At 46.9% G+C, this 20,765-nt stretch overlaps 2 protein-coding genes across 2 annotated transcripts in view; both read right to left on the minus strand.

The window, feature by feature from the left end:
- LOC129327108 (zinc finger protein 721-like) overlaps positions 1 to 5,040 on the minus strand; it is a 34,298-nt gene extending 29,258 nt beyond the window's left edge. The window contains exons 1-3 of the mRNA XM_054975543.1: positions 4,974 to 5,040; positions 2,664 to 2,749; positions 1,787 to 1,913 (exon numbers count right to left, since the gene is read on the minus strand). Coding sequence (XP_054831518.1) covers positions 1,787 to 1,913; positions 2,664 to 2,749; positions 4,974 to 4,992 — 232 coding nt within the window. The 5' untranslated portion in view covers positions 4,993 to 5,040. The remainder of the gene's footprint in view (positions 1 to 1,786; positions 1,914 to 2,663; positions 2,750 to 4,973) is intronic.
- Positions 5,041 to 9,197: 4,157 nt separating this feature from the next.
- Positions 9,198 to 19,249, minus strand: LOC129327852 (zinc finger protein 345-like). The gene is made up of 6 exons (XM_054976602.1): positions 19,235 to 19,249; positions 16,983 to 17,109; positions 16,361 to 16,510; positions 11,538 to 11,630; positions 10,984 to 11,107; positions 9,198 to 10,704 (listed from the first exon to the last, which is right to left on the minus strand). Exons 1-6 carry the CDS (start codon positions 19,247 to 19,249, stop codon positions 9,198 to 9,200), a joined length of 2,016 nt encoding a protein of 671 aa, XP_054832577.1.
- Between the last annotated feature and the right edge of the window lie 1,516 nt (positions 19,250 to 20,765).

Raw genomic sequence — 20,765 nt, forward strand, 5'->3', positions numbered from 1 at the left:
CAAGTCCACCCACCTGCAAGCCAGCAGCTGGCGGCAGGAGAGGCGGCCGCTTCCCAGCCGGGATCAAGAGGGGGGGGCAAACCTGTCCTCCTTCAAGCAGGGAGCTGGCTGCAGGACAGGCAGCTGCTTCCCTTCCCCTCGCAACTGGGATTGGGAGGGGGCACGGACAGGACAAGCCCGCCCACCTGCAAGCTGGCTGCAGGAGAGGCAGCCACTTCCCTTCCCCTCTCTGCCGGAATCCTGCCCTGCTCAGGGTGGCTGCTCGGTGGAGGAGCTTCGAACTGCCCCCCTCGCGCACCCTGGGCGGAGGAGCCTCGAACCGCAGGCCCCCTGCGCCTCCCACCCACAGTGCCCTGATCGGGCTGCCGGGTGGAGGAGCCTTGAACCGCTGGCCCCTGTGCACCTCCCGCCCGCAGTGCTCTGATCGGGGTGGATGAGCCTCGAACTGCTCCCCCCCTCCGAACTGCTCCCCTCCATGCACCTCCCGCCCCACAGCTCCTGCGATCGGGGTCGTTGCCAGGCGGAGGAGCCTGGAGCCACCCCCTTCATGCTCCCTGCCAGCAGCGCCCCAATCACTTTCCTCCTCTCTTCACCAAAGCCAAGTTCGGGGGGGAGGGGAGTGGCCGCATGGAAGCCTCCCTGTCCTCCTCTCCCCCCCAAAGCCATGATTCTGGAGGGGGTGGTGGGGCACGGAGGTGGACAAGCCTGGCTCACCTTCCCCCTGCCCCAAAGCTATAATTGTGTCCGTGTGTCTGAGGGGGGAGATTCTGGAGAGGCTGGGGCAGGGGGAGAGGAGGGGCCTCAGCAGCTTATGATCAGTCCACCCTCTGAAAGGGCTATTTTTCTGCAGAAGAACTGATCCCTATGACCTGTAATTCTGGGAGATTTCCAGCTACCACCTGAACACTGGCAACCCTAGGGGCATGCGGCAGCAGGCAAGCCTTGCTCACCTGCACTCCCCACAAAGCCAGGATCATGAAGGGTGGGGGGGGAGGCTTGCCTGCCTTGCCCCGCCGCCCAAAAAAGCCTAGAGTCTCTAAGTGGTGGCTGGAGATCTCCCAGAATTACAACTCATCTCCAGGTGACAGAGCCAGTTCCTCTGGAGAAAATGGCTGCCTTGGAAGGTAGACTCAACGGGCATTATTTCCCCTCACTCTCAAAGCCCACCCTCTCCAGGCTCCACTTCCCCACCTCATCTCCAGGAATGTCCCAATCCGGAGCTGGCAACCCTACAAGTCCTAATGGGGAGGTGAGGGAGCCACGCAGGGGCAAAGGGGGGCACAGCACAGCCAGGAAGCCTAAGCAGAGAAGGACAAGGGAGGCCAGAGGAAAAGAGCTGCCACCACCTCAACCATAAACCTGGAGGACATCTCCATTTCACAGGCCCTGTGGAACTGCCATAAATCCCACAGGACCCAGATCTCATCTGGGAGAGTGTTCCACCAGGTAGATGCCAGGGCTGAAAAAGCTCTGGCTCTGGTCAAGGCCAAGTGGACATCTTTTAGTCCAGGGATAACCAGTAGGTGTTGGTCCAAGGAATGCAAAGTCCTCTAAGAGACCTTGGTACCTCTTGATGCCCTCTTGTGTGGTCCAGACATTGGACCACCAGGCAGGACCTCCCCTCTGTGCAAGGAGGACTCTGAACCCTTACAAGATCTGCATATGGGCTTAACCCATGGGTCTGATCACATTCTGCCTCATCAAGGACTTCAATACAGGGAAATGTAAACTAGCTAGTTACACCTCACAATATGTAGGAAACAGGCAAAGAGAAAAGGATCCTCACCCACAGAGGCCACGTTTCCAAAATTCTCCAGCATGACTTCCTTGTAGAGAGCTCTCTGGGCTGGGCGCAGCAGGGCCCACTCCCCCCGCGTGAAATACACAGCCACCTCTTCAAAGGACACCAGATCCTGGAAGAGGGAAACAACATTTCTTTATAGATCCGGAGGAGGTAGCCGTGTTAGTCTGTAGTAGCAAAATAGAAAAGAGTCCAGTAGCACCTTTAAGACTAACCAATTTTACTGTAGCATAAGCTTTCAAGAACCACAGCTCTCCTCATCAGATGCATCTCGAAAGCTTATGCTACAGTCAAGTTGGTTAGTCTTTTTCTGCAGAGGCTCTGGGTAGGAATCTTAGAGGTTTCCGTTCTTGTTTTAATTCCATTTTGGTGGATTAGCACTGCCCTGTACATGTGTTTGGCCTCAATTGCTTTGATTTATGCCATGTGCTTTGCTAAGAATCTTTTACCTAATCGTTTCAAGGACCATCAGATGACATTTCACTACAGGTTTTAATTAAAATACCAAATGAATTCTAGCTGAGAAACAAGGTTTACACATTGAGCCTGGAACAAATAAATGAACTTCAGAATTTTTCTTGGATCAGAAGCTTGAGGGCTCTGTCAGTGGACAGAGTGGTTTGTACATTGCTCAAGTTCAGCCAAAGAGGCTTTTTCATTTCCCTGCGGCTGTTTCAATATTTATTTTTACTATTTTTATTTATATCATTTATAGTCTGCCTTTCTCACTGGGATTCAAAGTGGATTACACAATGTGAGACCAGTACAGTCAGTTTTAAGGTAATGCCTCCTCACAAGAAGGTCTATTCAACTGTCTCACTTCTGTCCACTGCACATCCCCGCAGTGACTTCACCCCCATACCTGAGCTGGCTGCATGGTGGCTCTTTCCCCTTCACTACACAGAGGAGATGCTGGAGAAGGCATCAAGGGTGTCTTCCCGATGCAGTCTGCGGGGGAGGAGAAAGAAAGAAGAGAGAAATCCTTTTACCACAGTGTCCATTTATGTTCTAGACCCTGGAGTGAAACTCTCTCCAGATTTGCTTTGGAGAACAGGGCAAGAAAGACTCAGGAGTGTTTGGCCCCCCTATGTCACCAAAAGTAATCTTCTTGGGACTGTGGGATCAGACATCGATCCCAAATGTTAGAAGAGACCTTATCAACTCTCTCCTGGTGGCAGCTAGGAGTGCAATAGCAACCAAATGGAAAGACCAATCTCCACCTACTACAGAACTTTGGTTTACAAAAATCTGGAACCATTTGTTAATGGAAAAAGTAACTGATAATCTACATCAGACGGAATATCAGTCTTCGGGATCAAACTTCTGGGAAAAATGGATCCCATTTTATGAATTCATAGAAGCAAGAGATCTGCAACCTCCCTCTTCACACCACTCATTGTTAATGTATTAAAGTTGAAGCACTGTGTTAATATTTGTAAATGCAATGTATTATATTGGTCTGTTGTTTAATTATTGTTACAGTTCTAAAATTGAATAAAAATATATATTAAAAAAAAAGGAGTGTTTGGCCCAATACCGCCCCCCCCCCTCCATTCATCACCTTCCATTTTGTACACGGGGAGAAAGGAGCCCCACCCATTTCATCCATCCACTTTCCTCCTCCTTGTCATGTTTCCTCCCAGCCTGCCCCAGCAAATCCATTACTGACCCTGTCTTCTGCCACACCACACTGCCTCCCACATCCTGAGGGAAGCCAAGGCCCTCCGGCCTGGTCAACAGAACTAGGAGAACGTGCCGGGAATGAGGTGGCAGAGCCGTGAGGCGATGGGACCAACTGCCTGACTGAAGGTTGCAGGTGGGAGATGCCAACTACAAAGATTTCTTTGTATAGTGGATAAATCCCTGTGCATAGAAAACGAGCACTGCTAGAAGAAAGCTTCTGCCCTCTGTCTCTGCCTGCTGTGCCCTTTTCCTGCGGCAGGGAGTTTTTACCACAGGGAAGCAGTCTGAAATGTGCTTCTCCACCTCCAGTCAAAAGTAAAGCCACCTTGAGTTAACAGGGATGCAGGTTATAAGAGGGTGCAGCCCACTCCACCGCCGGCTCATCCTCTTGCCTGTAGAAAGCAGGGCTCTTGGCTGGTGACCCTGAAAAGATCCTACAACTCAGGTTAACAACCACTTGGAGCGGAGCTGGAGGGAAAACTCCCATCACAACAGGCCCAGCAGAGAAGAATAGCAGCTCCCAAGTCAGCGGACCAGGATTTCAAGACAGAAAGGGAGAAGGTGTGATATGAAGAGACTGACCCGGATTGGAAATGGAAAAGGGGAAGAGGGAGACCAACACCGGTGTTTTCCCTATGGATACATGCACGCGTGGTTTCTTTGTTTGGGGTTGCCTTAACAGCGCAACTTCCACACTGCAGATTTCCCACATTGCCATTCCCCACCCCCATACCACCAGAGCTTCTTTCACTATTTTTTTAAAATTGGCAATTGGATACAATAATATAACTTCTAACAATGTGTGACTCTTGGCCTCTGAATTCCCAGCTTTCATTTTTTAAGAAAAAAGTCTATGTCCTTTCAATGTACGCTTCCCTTGCTATTGCTGTGGCTGCCCATACAGCATTGGAAGAACAACGCTCCCATACGGCAGATTTCCCCACTCTTTTTTTAAAAAAAATTGGTACCTGAAACAGTTTCTCTGAATTCCTAGTTTTTGTTAGCTTAAAAATGCATCTCCTTGCATTGTGGAGATATAAAGGGAAAGGCATAGTTCTGAAACACAAGGGACCAACATATATTCCCCACACACCCCTTCCCCTCTTGTGCATCTCCTCCCCCTTTCTGCCCCTCAAATCTCCCCCTGAGCCCTCCACTCCCACCTCAGAACCCCCTCCCAGCCACCCACCGCCTCTCCTTCCTACATGGGACTGTACTGAACCTGAAGCCGTGTGATCTCTGTCCCACTGGAAAGGGACCAGGTTTTGATTTGGCGCCTCAGACCTTTGGAGGGGCAGCGTGGCTGTGCACAAAGCAGGATGGGGAACGGCGTGTGCATGGTGTGTGTGTGTGGGGGGGGCAATGGGGGAGGACATACTCCCTCCCCCCTCGCTGCACACGCTCCTTTCTCTGTTTTGCATCTTGCAATGCAGACCCCGCCCCCCCGTATTCCTCCCCCCCCCCACCCCAGCACCTCCTTTTCACTCACCAGATTCCCTCCCAACCATTGAAGCAGAAACCCGGGAGATCCCAGTGGCAGCTTCTTCAAAAGGGGTGGGGTGGGGACACAGGAAATGGATTTTCCTTACACCTTCCTCCCCCCCTCCACTGTATGTTTCTCTCTAGGATTGCGGCTCTGTCTCCTTAACCCTTAGAGACCAAGGGACCCAGGCGAGAAAATGCAAACGAAGCATCTGAGGAGAGGGCAGAGAAACGTGACCCAGCATCAAATAAAAAAGGAAGCAAAGGTTTATGCCTGTTTCGATGGAATGGCATATTAATTAATGTTTATATTTCCTTTTTTAAAATTTACGTTATTTAGAATCTGCTTGCCCCTGGGAAGCGTATTACACAGGGTAACTCGAATACACTCAGTAGGATGGGGCATCCAATGAACAGGGCCATAGGGCTGGGACGAAATCGTGCCCTCAAGTCGTAGCTGACTTGTGGCGACCCCTGGTGAGGTTTTCAAGGCAAGGGGCTAACAGAGCTGGTCTGCCATTGCCTGCCTCTGCAACCTTGGTCTTCATTGGAGGCCTCCCATCCAATTACTAATCAAGGCCGACCCTGCTTAGTTTTTGAGGTCTGACCCTCCTGGACTATCCAGGTCAGCGCGCAAGAAGGTTTGCGCTCCAGAAATCGGAAAGAAACCTGAAACACAAGCTTTTAAACATGACACGTTGAACGATGCCAACATGGCATGAGTAGAGCGTAATGGGCAGTAATGGGCAGAACACAGCCGTCCAGCCCAGCAGCTTTCTGAGACTCGTGCAGCTTTCGGAACCCTTTTGTTACCTGTCTCTCTGTCCCTCTGTGGTAAGCATAGCTCCAAAAATAAAACGAAGCGTCTCAGAACTACTCACCAGCTTCAGGATGACAGTCGGAGTTGCAGTGCCAAACGCGAAAGGAATCGGGACCTCCCACCCCCCACAGCCCCCCTCCCGGCCTTATGGTTGTCTGTGACAGGCATATAACTCACCTGAAAGAGCAGCCAGGAGACTCACATCGGGCCACCTGCTTTGGGATAATTCTGGGAGCGTCAGTGAAAATGATGTTATGTATTCAGGCTAAGGGAAATCAAATACGAAGTGTTCTTCTTTATTAGATCCAAGAAGCTGAAGTGTATGGTCTGTGTAACTCCCAAAACTACTACAGATGTATTGCTTATATATTTATTGTTTGTATAAGATTGTGTAAGTTTCAACTCTAACGTCTAATTTAGAACCTCTGTAATTTTTTTAATACACACTTACTTTACTAAACTCTTTTTTTCTTTTAAATACATTTCTATCTAAATAAGAAAAGAAAAAAATGAAGGACATTGGATTATTTTTATCATGGTTACAAATAGACTCCCTCTCCCCGCATTTCGCAAGCCTGACCCTAGTTTCTTATCTTGGTGACATTCTTTTATCTTGAACGATGTTTGCTGAGACATCTCTAAGAAATTTTACATGAGACAACTATACAAAAATGTGATTGGACATAAATTGAGCTGATTCTTCATATGTTTAATCGTGTGACATTTTGAGAAAGCCGAGTTATGAAACCATTGTGCACCTCCACAGATAAGAGTCTTACAAAGCTTCAAAGTATTGCAAAGGAATACAGTACGGGAGGGTGGGGACCCGTGACACCTTCATTGTGCCACCTACCCCGAAACGAAAAAACAAGACAAACGCATTATCACGGACGGGTTTGTGTCTGCAGTACGGAGAGTCTTTGTAGGAGGACATCCTCAATATATCTTTTGCCATTCCGTTGCATTGTGGAGACTTTGCACCTCTGGACGCAGGGGGAGTGACTATCACCTTGTATGGTGTATTGGATGATGAGTGAATTATGATAGTAATGTATTGGAAAGAAAATTATTTTTGCATTACTTTTTGCGCTTGGAATTATTATATGAGAAAGTTTCTTTAAAAATTGCTTCCCTTGTGTGTGTTTCACGTGGTTTGCTATTATCTTCTGGGGGAAAGCCTCTTTATGTTTGCCATCCTCCAGGTGGGGTCTGGAGGTTTCCCTGAATTCCAGCTGACCTCTGGACAACAGAGATGAGTTCACCTACAGAAAACGACTCTTGTGGAACATGAAATCTAACCCACTGAGGTCCTTCCCCTCCCCGTTCCTCACCATCCGTAGGATCCACTCCTGATTCTCCACGAATTTCTCAAACTTGAGTTGACAACTCTAGTTTTGTCTCCTGAAAAAAGAACTGCAGCAATGCTGGAAGAAGCAAGAGCCCCAGAGAGAAACCATTCCTGGTAAGTTGCAGGCAAAATTAGATGAATAACCAACATCATACCCCACCTTTTCCCCAACGGGGACCTGAAGTGGCTTGAAGTGGCTCCACTTTATCCAACCAACAATCCTGTGAAGTAGGGCTGGTTGACAGTATCTGACTGGGCCAAAGTCAGCCAGCAACCTGCAGTGGCAAAGTCGGTGTTCAAATCGGGATCTCCTTGATTACTAGTTAACATTCTAACCGCTAACCCACCCAGGCTCTGATAGTTCAAGGAAGTGGTTCAACCACCAGTGTTTTTTCACAGAGGGAATATTTTCCACCCTCCCTGTCTGCACTGTCAGCAGTTTTCTGGCTTTTCATGAGGAAAACTTTGTTTCCTTTGCAAATAGCAGAGGGATGTTGTGGAGCTGAGCTGATCAAGGGACCTTCGACTCTCGACACCTTGTACCCTGAAAATCTTGTGGGTCTTCTTTTGTGGCTGGACTTGAATCCTGCTGTTCTACTGCAGACCAACACAGCTACCCACCTGAAACTATCCCTTTTTAGAGTATCCAGGGGTATTCCTGCCAGTTTTATGGGACACCAACTGAATATTAAGCTGGATGTTATATCCAGGCCTAGCTTGAGGATATTTTGGGATGAACAACAATGGGGGTCCCATGCCTGGGAGTCTAGTTGGTATCAGTGCCAATGGCAGTAAAGGAGAAACAGGTAGGAAGACTGGGAGCTGTCCCTTCCCCATCAACAGGTTCTCCATCCTGGAATGTAAAAAAGCTCTTCTGCTGGGGCTTGGCCAACCCACCAGGATGTATATGAAAGTGTGCGTGGCAGTGGGGAAGGAAAATGCGGTTCCTGAGTGAGTTCTAATAAAGCTTTGGGAAGTATTCATTTTGATTGCTGGCTGGACTTTCCTCCCTCTACCTTACTTTTTTGGGAAAGGGACCATGCCCGATTATCCCAGAGGCTTTGGATTCACAGGGCTTGGAGAATTTTGTACCTAACAGTGCAATCCCAAAAGACATCACACTCAGCTGATGAGACACCATACTGAGCAGCTGCTAACTTCTCGTGGCCCTTTTCTTACATACCCAGGGCAATGCCAGTCGCCACTTTGAGATCAGTAAAGAATTTTTCTCCAGGCCAGATTTGCCCGGGATCCTGTGGGGTTTTTTGGCCTTCCTCTGGGCAGACAGCAGGGGTCACCAGTGTGTGTGTGTGAGGGCGAGAAGTAGTTGTGACTTTCCTGTGTTGTTCAGGGGGTTAGACTAAATGACCCCTGGGGATGCCTTCTACCTCTATGAGTCTATGTTTCAGCTTATTATCCCCACCTTAGCCTGATACTTATTCCTTACAGGGCAAAGTCCCACATCTCTACAGGACTGCCTTTCTCGATCCATTCTGCAAAAATAGCTTTGCTCACTGGAGCAAGGCAAAAGGACAAGGTCAAAACCTTCCCATTTGGAATGATTCTCTCTTGTGACTCCCACTCAGTGGGTTATTCTTGCCTGCTGGGATCAAGAAGGATCCCGCCATTCCACTAAATGGAATTTAATCTCTGAAACATTTTACTGTTTATTTTCATTATAGTCTGTCCTGCTCACTGGGACTCAAGGCAGATTACGAGAACAATACAACAAGTGTATTGTCAATTAGGAAGCAGATGACCAAACAGATAAAAATGGAAAGATAACAGCACCTGAATCAAACAATAAGGATTCCACATAAAACAAAGCTATTCAGTCAATCAGAAGGAGGTTTACAAAATGGAACAGCCATTTGAGTCTAATGACAAAGATTCTTAGAAAAAAAAACAATGGGGGGAGCTGGGATTGAAGAACAGAAAGAAAAAACACATTATACTGAATTGGGGACACCTCCCAGATGGATTACCTCATAGCTTCTTATTCTATTCCTTCTTTGTACAGCTTTTGAATTTGGTAATCCAAGTTGCTTTGATACACTGTCTATCTACACTGCTAGCATTTGTATGCTGCCCTTCCCGAAATGAGTTCTTTGATGTGAAGAAAGATTTCCCTTCTGACTAAAGCTTCTTCCACACATGAGGCATTTATATGGTTTCTCCCCTGTGTGAATTCTTTTATGGGAAGTAAGATTTCCACTCCTACTGAAGCTTTTCCCACACTCCAGGCATTTGTATGGTTTCTTCCCAGTGTGAATTCTTTTATGGGAAGTAAGATTTCCACTCCTACTGAAGCTTTTCCCACACTCCAGGCATTTGTATGGTTTCTTCCCAGTGTGAATTCTTTGATGGGAAACAAGGTAGCCATTGTTACTGAAGTTTTCCCCACACTGTATACATTTAAATGGTTTCTCCCCTGTGTGAATTCTATGATGGTAAGTAAGGTATGTAATCTGACTGAAACTTTTCCCACACTCTAGGCATTTATATGGTTTCTCCCCTGTGTGAGTTCTTTGATGGGAAGCAAGGCTTCCACTCTGACTGAAACTTTTTCCACAGTCCAAGCATTTATAAGGTTTCTCTTGTGTGTGACTTCTTTGATGCAAAGTAAGATTTCCCCTCTGACTAAAGCTTCTTCCACACACCAGGCATTTATTTGGTTTCTCCCCTGTGTGAATTCTTTTATGGGAAGTAAGATTTCCACTCTGACTGAAGCTTTTCCCACACTCCAGGCATTTATATGGTTTCTCTCCTGTGTGAATTCTTTGATGAACAGTAAGGATGCTACTGTGACTGAAGCTTTTCCCACACTCTAGGCATTTATACAGTTTCTCCCCTGTGTGGATGCTTTGATGGTAATGAAGGCTTCCATGCCCAGTGAAGTTCTTGCCACACTCCAGGCATTTATATGGTTTCTCTCCTGTGTGAATTCTTTGATGAGAAGTAAGATTTCCTCTCTTACTGAAGCTTTTCCCACACTCCAGGCATTTATATGGTTTCTCTCCTGTGTGAATTCTTTGATGAACAGTAAGGATGCTACTGTGACTGAAGCTTTTCCCACACTCTAGGCATTTATACAGTTTCTCCCCTGTGTGGATGCTTTGATGGTAATGAAGGCTTCCATGCCCAGTGAAGTTCTTGCCACACTCCAGGCATTTATATGGTTTCTCTCCTGTGTGAATTCTTTGATGAGAAGTAAAGCTTCCACACTGAGCAAACCTTTTTCCACATTCCAGGCATTTGTATTTTTTCTCCCTTGTGTGAATTCTTTGATGGGAACTTAGATTGTCTTTCCGCCCAAAAGTTTTCCCACACTCCAGGCATTTGTATGGTTTCTTCCCAGTGTGAATTCTTTGATGGGAAATAAGGTAGCCATTGTTTCTGAAGTTTTTCCCACACTGTATACATTTAAATGGTTTCTCCCCTGTGTGAATTCTATGATGGGAAGTAAGGTGTGTAATCTGACTGAAACTTTCCCCACACTCTAGGCATTCATATGGTTTCTCCCCTGTGTGAGTTCTTCGATGGGAAGCAAGGCTTCTACTCTGACTGAAACTTTTTCCACAGTCCAAGCATTTATAAGGTTTCTCTTGTGTGTGACTTCTTTGATGCAAAGTAAGATTTCCACTCTGACTGAAGCTTTTCCCACACTCCAGGCATTTATATTTTTTGTCCTTCCAATGCATATTAATATCTGATTTTTCAGAAAACATTACCCCACTTGCAGAACACTCATTCTTAATGTCTCCTTTGTATGTTTTTTGTAGTAGCAAAATGGCATTGCAGTCATCGCCCCTTAAAAGACTGGAATCATTCCTCCTTTTAAAGGGGTGCTTTCCTTTCTCGTTGCTCAGTAAATCACAATATCCTATGTTCTCATTCACATCTGAACACACATCTTCTTTCTTCATCACTGGGTACTCTATCCTTTCACTGGCTGACTCCTGCACACTTCCAGCTGCAAAAAGAGAAATCTGGCATGAACCGTGTGAAAAAAATGGAGTCTGAAATAAAACAATACAAGAATTCAAAGGCTTGTGGTCTGTAGCTCAGCCTTTAAAAGCAGAGGCAGAGGTGCCCCTGAAATCAGACCACCTGAGGGAAAGTCATGGTGGCAGTACCAAGGGGAGAGAACAGAATAGCAGAGCGGGCAGGAAAAGGGGAGTCTGGCTGGACCACAGATCCAGGAAAGTTGAGTGCTTTCTCACTCTCATGTGGGCTGAAATGAGGCTGGCGGGACCATTTCCACACAAGGACAAAGCTCATGTTTGGGGCAGAATTTGAAGTCAGAATAATCTGAACTAGTAAAACTGGACATGGGAGATCCAACAGCCTTTGGAAGGAACCCTAGAGCTCCCAGACATCAGTTATTCCCTCTGCAGACCTACCTGCCCATCCCTTTACTTCATCGCAGCCACGGAGAAACAGCTTTTCCTCTTTCTCCAGCCAGGATATGAGCTCAGGTTTGGCAATCACAGGTCCTTATTCAAGAGGAAACAAAACACATTTGTTTTCAGCAGTTCATAAATATTCAGCAGTTCGAAGCTGCCTTGCCTTTGTCCCCCCACAACTATGTCAGCTGGATTAATGGTCATCTGTCTGGCATTGGCAGACCTGTGTCCAAATGGTGGGAATTAAGTAATCTCAGGGAAGCCAATCAGTCATTGCCCCAAGGACCCTGCCCCCACACCCATACGCACTGGGGACAATGCTTTAGAGGTCCCCTGGATCCGAGGGCCATCTGAAGCCACAGATCCAGAGGGGGACCTTCACCAGATGCAATAAAATGTCATTCTGAGGAGGAGGAGCCTGGTTCCCATGGGAACACGGCCACTCCTTAATCAAGGCACCTTTCTGGTAGCTCTCCAACCCCACCCTTGCACAATTATGATTAATAACCAGCATACAGTCCATAACAGGAATATCCCTCCCAATGGAGACAGGCCCAGAAATCGCAAAACACTCCAACATCTCCCTCCCCATTAAGATTTCCATGTGTGTAGAAAGTGCCATCGCGTTGCAGCTCACTTATGGCAACCCCACAGGGTTCTCAAGACAAGAGACGAACAGGGGTGCTTTGCCATTGCCTGTGCAGCAACCCTGGTCTTCTTCAGGGTTCTTCCACCAAGTTACTAAACCAGGGCACACCCTGCTTGGCTTCTCTGCTCTGGCCATATCTGGTTAGCCTGGGCCATCCAGGTCAGGGTCACGAATCCCACAGGGGTAGGCATGGATTTCGGTGCCTCTACACTTACGCACAGAGCACAGGAAACAAACAGCTTAAGTCTTAATACAGGAAGGGGACTATGACCTAATAGGTAATACTGAAACTTGGTGGGATGAGACTCACAATTGGAATGTTGGGATTTTAAAAAAAAATTGATTGATTGATTGATTGATTGATTGCCTTTCTCACTGAGCTCCAAGTTGGATTACACAGTGCAAGGGAAATATAATACAATACAATCAATAGGTAGGGCCTATAACTTGTTTGAAAGGAATAGACCAAAGAGGATTGGGGAAGAGGGGAATATCATGATAGGATAAAACTGCATATACTTGTGAGGAAATCCATGAATTTGCACATGGAAGGTCAGTTAGAGTCTCTGGGTAAAAATAAAAGGAGGGTATCATAGTGATATTATGGTGGGGGGTCTGCAATAGACCACCAAGCCAGGCAGAGCACTTGGATGATACATTCCTAGACCAGATTACAAAGGTTTCAGAGAGATGGGACATGTTCATGGGAGATTTCAATTACCCCGATACCAGTAGGAAGTCAAACTCTGCTAAAAATGAAAGATCTAATTAATTTCTGACTTGGCTTGCCAAGAATTTTATCTTCCAGAAGGTGGAGGAGAAAACAAGAAGGTCAGCTATCTGGGATGTGATACTCACCAACAGGGAATTGACAGGCTGGAAAACTGTGCTAAACGAACAAAATGAATTTCAGCAGAGAGAAATGTAAAGTTCTCCATTTAGGTAGAGACAATCAAATGCATAATTGCAGAAGGCATGAGACTTGGGCTGATTCCACACGGCTTACCTGAAGCTGGGACGTTGCGGAACATTGCCGATCATGCCAGACAAAACACGGAAGATCGCGTTTTCTCGCGCAAGTTTTGTACGACATCGCGTAAATTTTGCATGAGAAAACGCATGATCCGCAGTGTTCTACAACTTCCCGGCTTCAGGTAAGCCGTGTGGAATCAGCCTTGGCTTGGCAGCAATACATATTAAAAAGTCCTAAGGGTCTTAGTAGATTATTCAGTGGGCATGTGTGAGTGGTGTGGTGCAGAAGCTAAAATGGCAAATTTTAGACTGCATCAACAGATCATGCAACGTGTCCCTTTACTCTGCTCTGGTTAGACCTCATTAGGAGTCCTGTGTTCAGTTTGGTCACTGCAGTTTAAGAAGGACGATGACAAGCTGCAACATGTCCAAAGGAGGGCTACAGAGATGGCGAGGGGTCTGGAGACCAAGTCCAATAAAGAAAGGGTGAAGGAGCTGAGTATGTTTAACTGGGAGAAGAGACGACGGAGAGGTGATATTAGCCCTCTTCAAGTATTTGAAGGGCTGTCTTGGAGAGGATGCAGCAGAGTTGTTTGCTTTTGCTCCAGAGGGTCAGAACAGAACCAAAGGGTAACTATTAAACTGAAATAATTTCTGGATAAACATTAGGAAGAACTTCCTGACTGTAAGACTCGGTGGAAGAGATACCCTTGGGAGGTGATGGGGTTTCCCGCTTTGGAGATTTTTAAGCAGAGGCTAGATGGCCGTCTGTCAGCAATGCTGGTTCTGTGACTCTGTGAACTCCGGCAGAGCATGAGAGGGAGGGCAGGAAGGGCTCTTGCGGCCTTTTCTTATGGCATTCCAGTGACAACTGCATATGGACACTGTTAGATATGTGGAAATCTTTTACAGATGCTTATGTGTAGAGCTGTCACTACTGTTGTCATATTTTTATTTCTATTTTGTATGAAGTTTGTTCTAATTTTTTAAAATAAAATGTAAAAAATGAAAATAAAAAAATCTCATTCACAATCACCTTGCAGGAGTCCAGGAGAAAAGCAGAAGGTGCCCCCCCAACCCTCACTATTACCTACAAGTTATCTTCTCTAGCCCTTCTTCCACCGCTCATATGCTACAAGGCACCTACTTTAGGACAGACAGCATATGACCTAATGCCCCCCACTCTGTTATTCTCTGTCTCTACTCTTTACTCTTACATCCATCTTTCCTTCCACCCTTCCTTTGTAGCTTTGATCCCCTTCCCAACACAGATGAATGAAGGCCCTGACAGGAGGTAAACGCTTGCTTAGACAGTCCCACACTGTTCAAATGAAGCATTGGTTCGTACCAATCTCATCTGATGTCCTCTCATATGATCCAAGAAAAGCAAAATTACCCACGCCTGGCTTACTAACACTAATAAATCTATAATACAACCAATATCAAGCCTCACAGTGGTATAAAGCAATTCACACAGAAGTACAAGGCTTAATATACAATTTCTTCAGTTTTAATAATTGCAAACCCTACTCATAGGTGGAAAACCATTCATACCAGTGCTAACATGGAAGTTCTATGCCGATAAATAAAGTGCAAGGTGTCTAAAGTGCTATTCATATATTCATATATTGCACAGAAAAAATAAAGTGCAAATGCATTAAGAACACGATATACACAAGTCCACTCAGTTATTGTAGTTTCCACAGCACCGTGTATCCGCTTCGTAGGTAAGAATTGTTCAATGTCAATTTCCTCACGGATGGCTGTGGTTCATTCAGAATAATATTTTTTCTGATGAAATAACTTGGTAATAATTCCTCTGGGTGGTAATTTCTCTAACAGGTTGTCTAGATCCCAATTGCCCGTTTCAAATCATCTTTTTCAAAGAGTACAGTCAGTATTCTCTTCAACCAGTGCTTTCTTCAGAATTAATCCTCATGGGTATCTCATAGCATAGCCTTCCTTTGTAGCTAGCCTGTACTCAAGCCTGTACTTGAGGAAAACCTCAAACCTCTCCAGGTTGTGGCAACCCTCAACATGGGCTAAATCCATCCACCTGGCACTGGCAGTTCTGTGCCTACTCCATGCCCAGAGGTGGAAATGACTGCCTGGAGGCCACGTTGAGAGCAGATTCAGTACCTGAAGTGTTGGAAACACCAGCTTATCCTTTTGTTATGGAGAGTTTCAGATGGATTCTGCCCATGGATGCTGACAGAGTCTTGGGGGATCTGAGGGCCACCACTTGTGCTCTGGAGGCATGGCTTTTAAAATCTTGAGGGGGAAAGGTATTGGAGCCATGAGTTAAAATCATCAACTCCTCCCTGACTGAGAGGACTCTCCTTAGACCACTGAAGGAGGTAGTTATTAGGCCTCTGCTCAGAAAACCTTCATTGGCTAGGCATGAGGTAGGCAATTATAGACCAGTCTACAATTTGCTTTTTCTAGGGGATGTGGTGGCAGAGAAGCTCCAAGATTTCCTGGATGACACATCTACCCGTGGCCCATTTCAATCTAGTTTCAGGTCAGAGACAGGTTTTACCCACCAATACATTTCATCATCAAAGCCTCCAACATGCATCCATCTTGGTTCTGAACCAGTATTTTGAGGCTGTGGTCAGGTGAGACTAAGGCAGAACATGCCGGAAGTGACTTGAGATGAGACAGAGGTGATGCTGGTTGGAAGGCTGATATTCTAGAAAGACTGAATCCACTTGTCCTAGAGTGACCTTGGCTTTCTCAGGCAAGTTAAGAGCTTGGGGGTGCTCATGGCCCCTGCCTTGCTTTTTGAAAAGCAGGCTGGCTTGGTGGCCGGGAGCACCTACTATTCGCTGCATGGGGTTCCCCAACTCTTTCGTTACTTAGACTCAGCTGATCTGGCCTGCTGATCTATAAACTCAGGGTTGGATTACTGCAGTGTGCTCTAGGTGGGACTGCCCCTGAAGACAACCCAGAAACGACAACTGGTCCAGAATGCAGTATTTCAGCAACTGTCAGGGGCTAGATGCTGGGAACATATGTGGCCCATTTTGAAGAAACTATACTGGCTGCCAGTTCAATTCAAAATGCTAGTTATGAACCTTAAGGCCCTTCATGATCTGCGTCCCACATTATCTGAAAGACCACCTGCTTCCATATGTTCCTGCATGCCAGCTATGGTCCTCAGCCAGCCATTTGTTGGCTACTGCACGACTTAGGGTACCCGGTCTGGCATCCACCAGGGCCCAGGCCAACTTCGGTGGAATGGGCTCCCAGTGGAGGTGAGGGAAGCTCCCACCGTGGAGATCTTCTGGAGGCACTGCAAAGCCCGTCTCTCTGGCAGAGCTTTTGAGGAGGTTTGAAGGGTAGGCATCTTTTAAGGAGGGAGGGATTTGGAGCGTTATCTTATTTTGGTTTTAACTGTAAGTGTATTTAATCTACTGCCGTAAACTGCCTTGAATCTCATGGAAAGTTTGGATATAAACGATTTAATAACATGAAATGAATTCTGTAAGTGGCAGAGAATCCAGAATAGCCCCATTTCAGCCCGGATAAGGCAAGGCCCAGACGGGAAGGAAGACCCTGCGGAGAGCCTCCCACCTTCTCCAGGCCAAGCATCCATTGGCTCCCCTTCTGATGCCCTCTCATGTGATCCAGATACTGGACCACCCGGCAGAGCCCACCCTCTGTGCAAAGAGAACCTGCAACCCTTGTCAGATCTGCATGCAGGCTTAGCCAAAGGGCTGGCCACATTCTGCCTCAGCAGTCACTACAGAGAAAGGTAACGTTGCTATATTTACTCCTCCCGGCATGTAGGAGACAGACAAGGAGAAAGGGATCCTCACCCAGGGAGGCCACGTTCCCAAAATTCTCCAGCATGACTTCCTTGTAGAGAGCTCTCTGGGCTGGGCGCAGCAGGGCCCACTCCCCCCGGGTGAAACGCACAGCCACCTCTTCAAAGGACACCAGATCCTGGAAGAGGAAAACAACCATTTCTTTATGACAGTTGTCCCTGTATGGCCATCCAACATCTTGCTGGCTGCAGAAGACTGATCTTCTCACGTGCATCACACTGTTCCTTCTCCTGCATCACCCTGTTCCTTCTCCTGCATCACCCTGTTCCTTCTCCTGCCCTGGGAGTGACAGCACGCTCCAGCTCTCTCTTCTCTTGCCTTCCTCCTTGGACCTCCCAGGAACCTGATTTTCAAGGGTTCTCCTTTCCACCTTCCTTGGGTTTCCTTCAAATCCCCACCCAGCCTTCTGGAGTGGCCCTCCTGCTGGCCTATCCAATAGGAGGACTGAGTAAAATCTGTAGCTTCTTGGCCTCCCTACCACATCTCAGCCCAGGATGGGCACTTGCTCTGCTCTCTGTTGGGCTCACCCCTGCTGTTTCTGGGTCCTTCCCAGTAGCTCCTTTTGCGGCTTGGGGTCTGTGCTTGCCTCGCCCAGGCTTCTAAAGCCCTCCTGTTGGCCTGGTTGAGGCAGAAGACTAGCCAGGTGAGGGAAACAACATTAGCCTCTTCTGGTCCTTCTTCTGGCCTGGGGTCTTTGGGCCTGCCTCTCTCCTGGGGCTCATTTCTGATTAATGCCAGGTCGGTCTCACAAAAAAGGGGAGTGCTAAGCAGACCCACCCCCTTTTATTTAGTTCTGCTCTCTGCCTTACAAGGGATGTCTGAGTTTTGACTACTGCCTGGAACACATTTGGATTGCATATCCTTCTGGCTCCCAAAAGGAGAGCAGCCATTGCTCCTTTGTCCCAGCATGCCTCAGTACAACTCAAGATCTTTTTCACTTGGCACAAGTGAATCTCACCCCATGAAAAAAGAAGTCTCTTCATTTTCTTCCTTTAGATAGCAAAGTACTGCAGGGTGGGTTTCTGACACGGCCTCTTACATCAACCTCACTCTCTTCCCAGGGAGCGTACCTCAGAAGGGCAGAGTTTGGGGTAGGGAGAGAGCTCAAGGGAGATTTGAAACCATAGTGTCTGCCTCAATCTCTGCAGTCTGGAGAACAGTTGCAATTTTGAGGGAGCTCCAGTCCCCACCTGGAGGCTGGTAACCCCACCCTCCACATGCCCATTTGGAGTTTATCCTAATAAAAGCATAATTGTTGTCCCTGCCTGGGCCTCTATGTCATCTTGGACAGGATGTGTGTGTGACAATTTCCCCTCCTAAGTAGGCAGCCTTGGCATCTCACACTCCCACAATCAAGGATAAGGATCCTGATACTCTGAATTTTATAACAGAGAAGGATCCATTCCTGCCACCATGGAATTTAACATTAGTCAACTGTGTTATATAAAAGGTGAGTGGTTTTATTGGGCATTTCTTCTTTGTTTAGCATTGGTAGGCCTGGAATTACTGAATCTGTTTGGGGTGTCCTGTGAAGACTCCAAGTGCGCGTTCTGTTGTTGTCCCGATAATGTCCATGACAGAAGCACACTCTGCCAGCGGCATGATTAGGCTGTCTGCCATCATCAATCCCAGGACAAAGGAGAATGCAAATTGTAACTTCTGCTGAATTTAAAAGTATCATGTGTATGCTCAGAGGACCAGTGAGTAATCAGGCAACTCATCAGAGATGGAATCTTTTACATGCAAGCAAAATCAATAACACATGAGATTCTCAGATCCAGATTTCCTTTTTCTGCAAAGGCTCTGGGTAGGAATCTTAAGAAGTTTCCATTCTTGTTTTAATTCCATTTTGGTGGATTAGCACTGCCTTGTATACGCATTTGGTCTCAATTGCTTTGATTTACACCACGTGCTTTGCTAAGACTCTTTTATCTAATCATTTCAAGGACTATCAGATTACGTTTAAATACAGGTTTTAATTAAAATACCAAATGAATTCTAGCTGAGAAACAAGATTTACACATTGAGCCTGGAACAAATAAATGAACTTCAGAATTTCTCTTGGATCAGAAGCTTGAGGGCTCTGTCAGTGGACAGAGTGGTTTGTACATTGCTCAAGTTCAGCCAAAGAGGCTTTTTCATTTCCCTGTTTCTGTTTTAAGGTAATGCCCCCTCACAAGAAGGTCTAGTTCACCATCTTATTTTGTCCGCTGCACATCCCTGCAGGGACTTCGCCCCCATACCTGAGCTGGCTGCATGGTGGCTCTTTCCCCTTCACCACACAGAGGAGATGCCGGAGTAGGCCTCCAGGGTGTCTTTTTGATGCAGTCTGGGAGAGAAACAATGAAAGAAAGAGGGGGGAAGTCCTTTTAACTGCAGTCTCATTTTATATTCCAGGCCCTGGAGTGAACCTCTCTCTGAATTTGCTTTGGAGACCAAGACTGGATTTGGGATTTTATAGAGAGAGATTCAGGAGTGTTTGTCCCCAAATCCCCCTCCCCAATTCATTACCTTCCATTTGGTTCTTAGGGAGAAGGGAGCCCCACCCACTTCATCCATCCACTTCCTTCCTCCTTGTCATGTTTCCTCCCAGCCTGCCTCCACAAATCCATACCTGTCTTCAACCATACCACTCCCTCCTGCACTCTGAGGGAAGCCGAGGCCCTCTGGCCTGCTCTACACAGCTAGGAGAACGTGCTGGGAATTAGGTGGCTGAGCCCGTAGGTGATGGGCTGGACTCCCTGCGTGGAGGCAGCAGGTGGGAGATGCCAGCAGTGAAGGTTACAGCTACAAACATTTCTTTGTATAATGGATAAATCCCTGCACATAGAAAATTAGCACTGCAAGGAGAACACTTCTGCCAATTCTAGCCCCTTCTGCACCGGGGACCTAACTCCTCACTATTCCAGAAGTCAAGCCAAAAGGCATGGAATTGGCTTGTCTGGGCCCTTTTGCACCTATCATGTTTGGTGAGTGTGGTGCCAATCTTGTTAGTCTGTGCCATGTCAAAATGTGATGTCACAGTGCCAGCCCTTTCCTTTCCTTTCCTTTCCTTTCCTTTCCTTTCCTTTCCTTTCCTTTCCTTCTTTTTTTTGCACCCACGATGACTCTGCATCGCTGGACTGCTGGACCAATCTGTTTCCTGGATTTCTCCCTCTCATCCCATGGGTGCATCTATCCTACACTGGATTTTAAAAAAAAGAGTGGGAGAGGAAACGGGGAGGAAGTGGCTGAATAGACAACAGTGGCCAATCTCAATGAAGTGGGCTGGCAGAAGGTGGGAGGGGAGCAGAAGAGGGTGGGATGCTAAAAGACGGGATAATGAGGGTATAAGCACTCCGAGGAAAGCCGGAGAAAAGCCAGGTGCAGGTGGTCACGAAAAAAGTGCTGCAGCATGAGAACAGAACTGGCAATATTGGCTCATGCAGAAGGGATTTCTAATCTGACTGCTGTGCTGTTTTGTTGTGGCAGGGTGTTTTTAACACAGGGAAGCATTCCAAAATGTGTTTCTCCAGCTCTCGTAAGAAGTGAAGCCACCTTAAGTCCACTGGCAGGGAAAAGGGCTTAAATCACTCCACTACCTGCTCATTGTCTTGCATGTAGGAGCCTGGCCTCTGATCTTGCACCCAGCACTGAAGAGATCCTACAACTACAGTTAAGAATGGACTGGAGCTGGAGGCGAATCTCCCCCCACAATAAGCTAAGCAGAGGAGAATAGCAACCCACAAGTTAAGAGGACCAGAATTTCAAAACAGAAAAAGAAGATGGTGAAAT

Source organism: Eublepharis macularius, chromosome 4 (genome assembly GCF_028583425.1).
Source record: "Eublepharis macularius isolate TG4126 chromosome 4, MPM_Emac_v1.0, whole genome shotgun sequence".
NCBI classification, from domain to species: domain Eukaryota; kingdom Metazoa; phylum Chordata; class Lepidosauria; order Squamata; family Eublepharidae; genus Eublepharis; species Eublepharis macularius.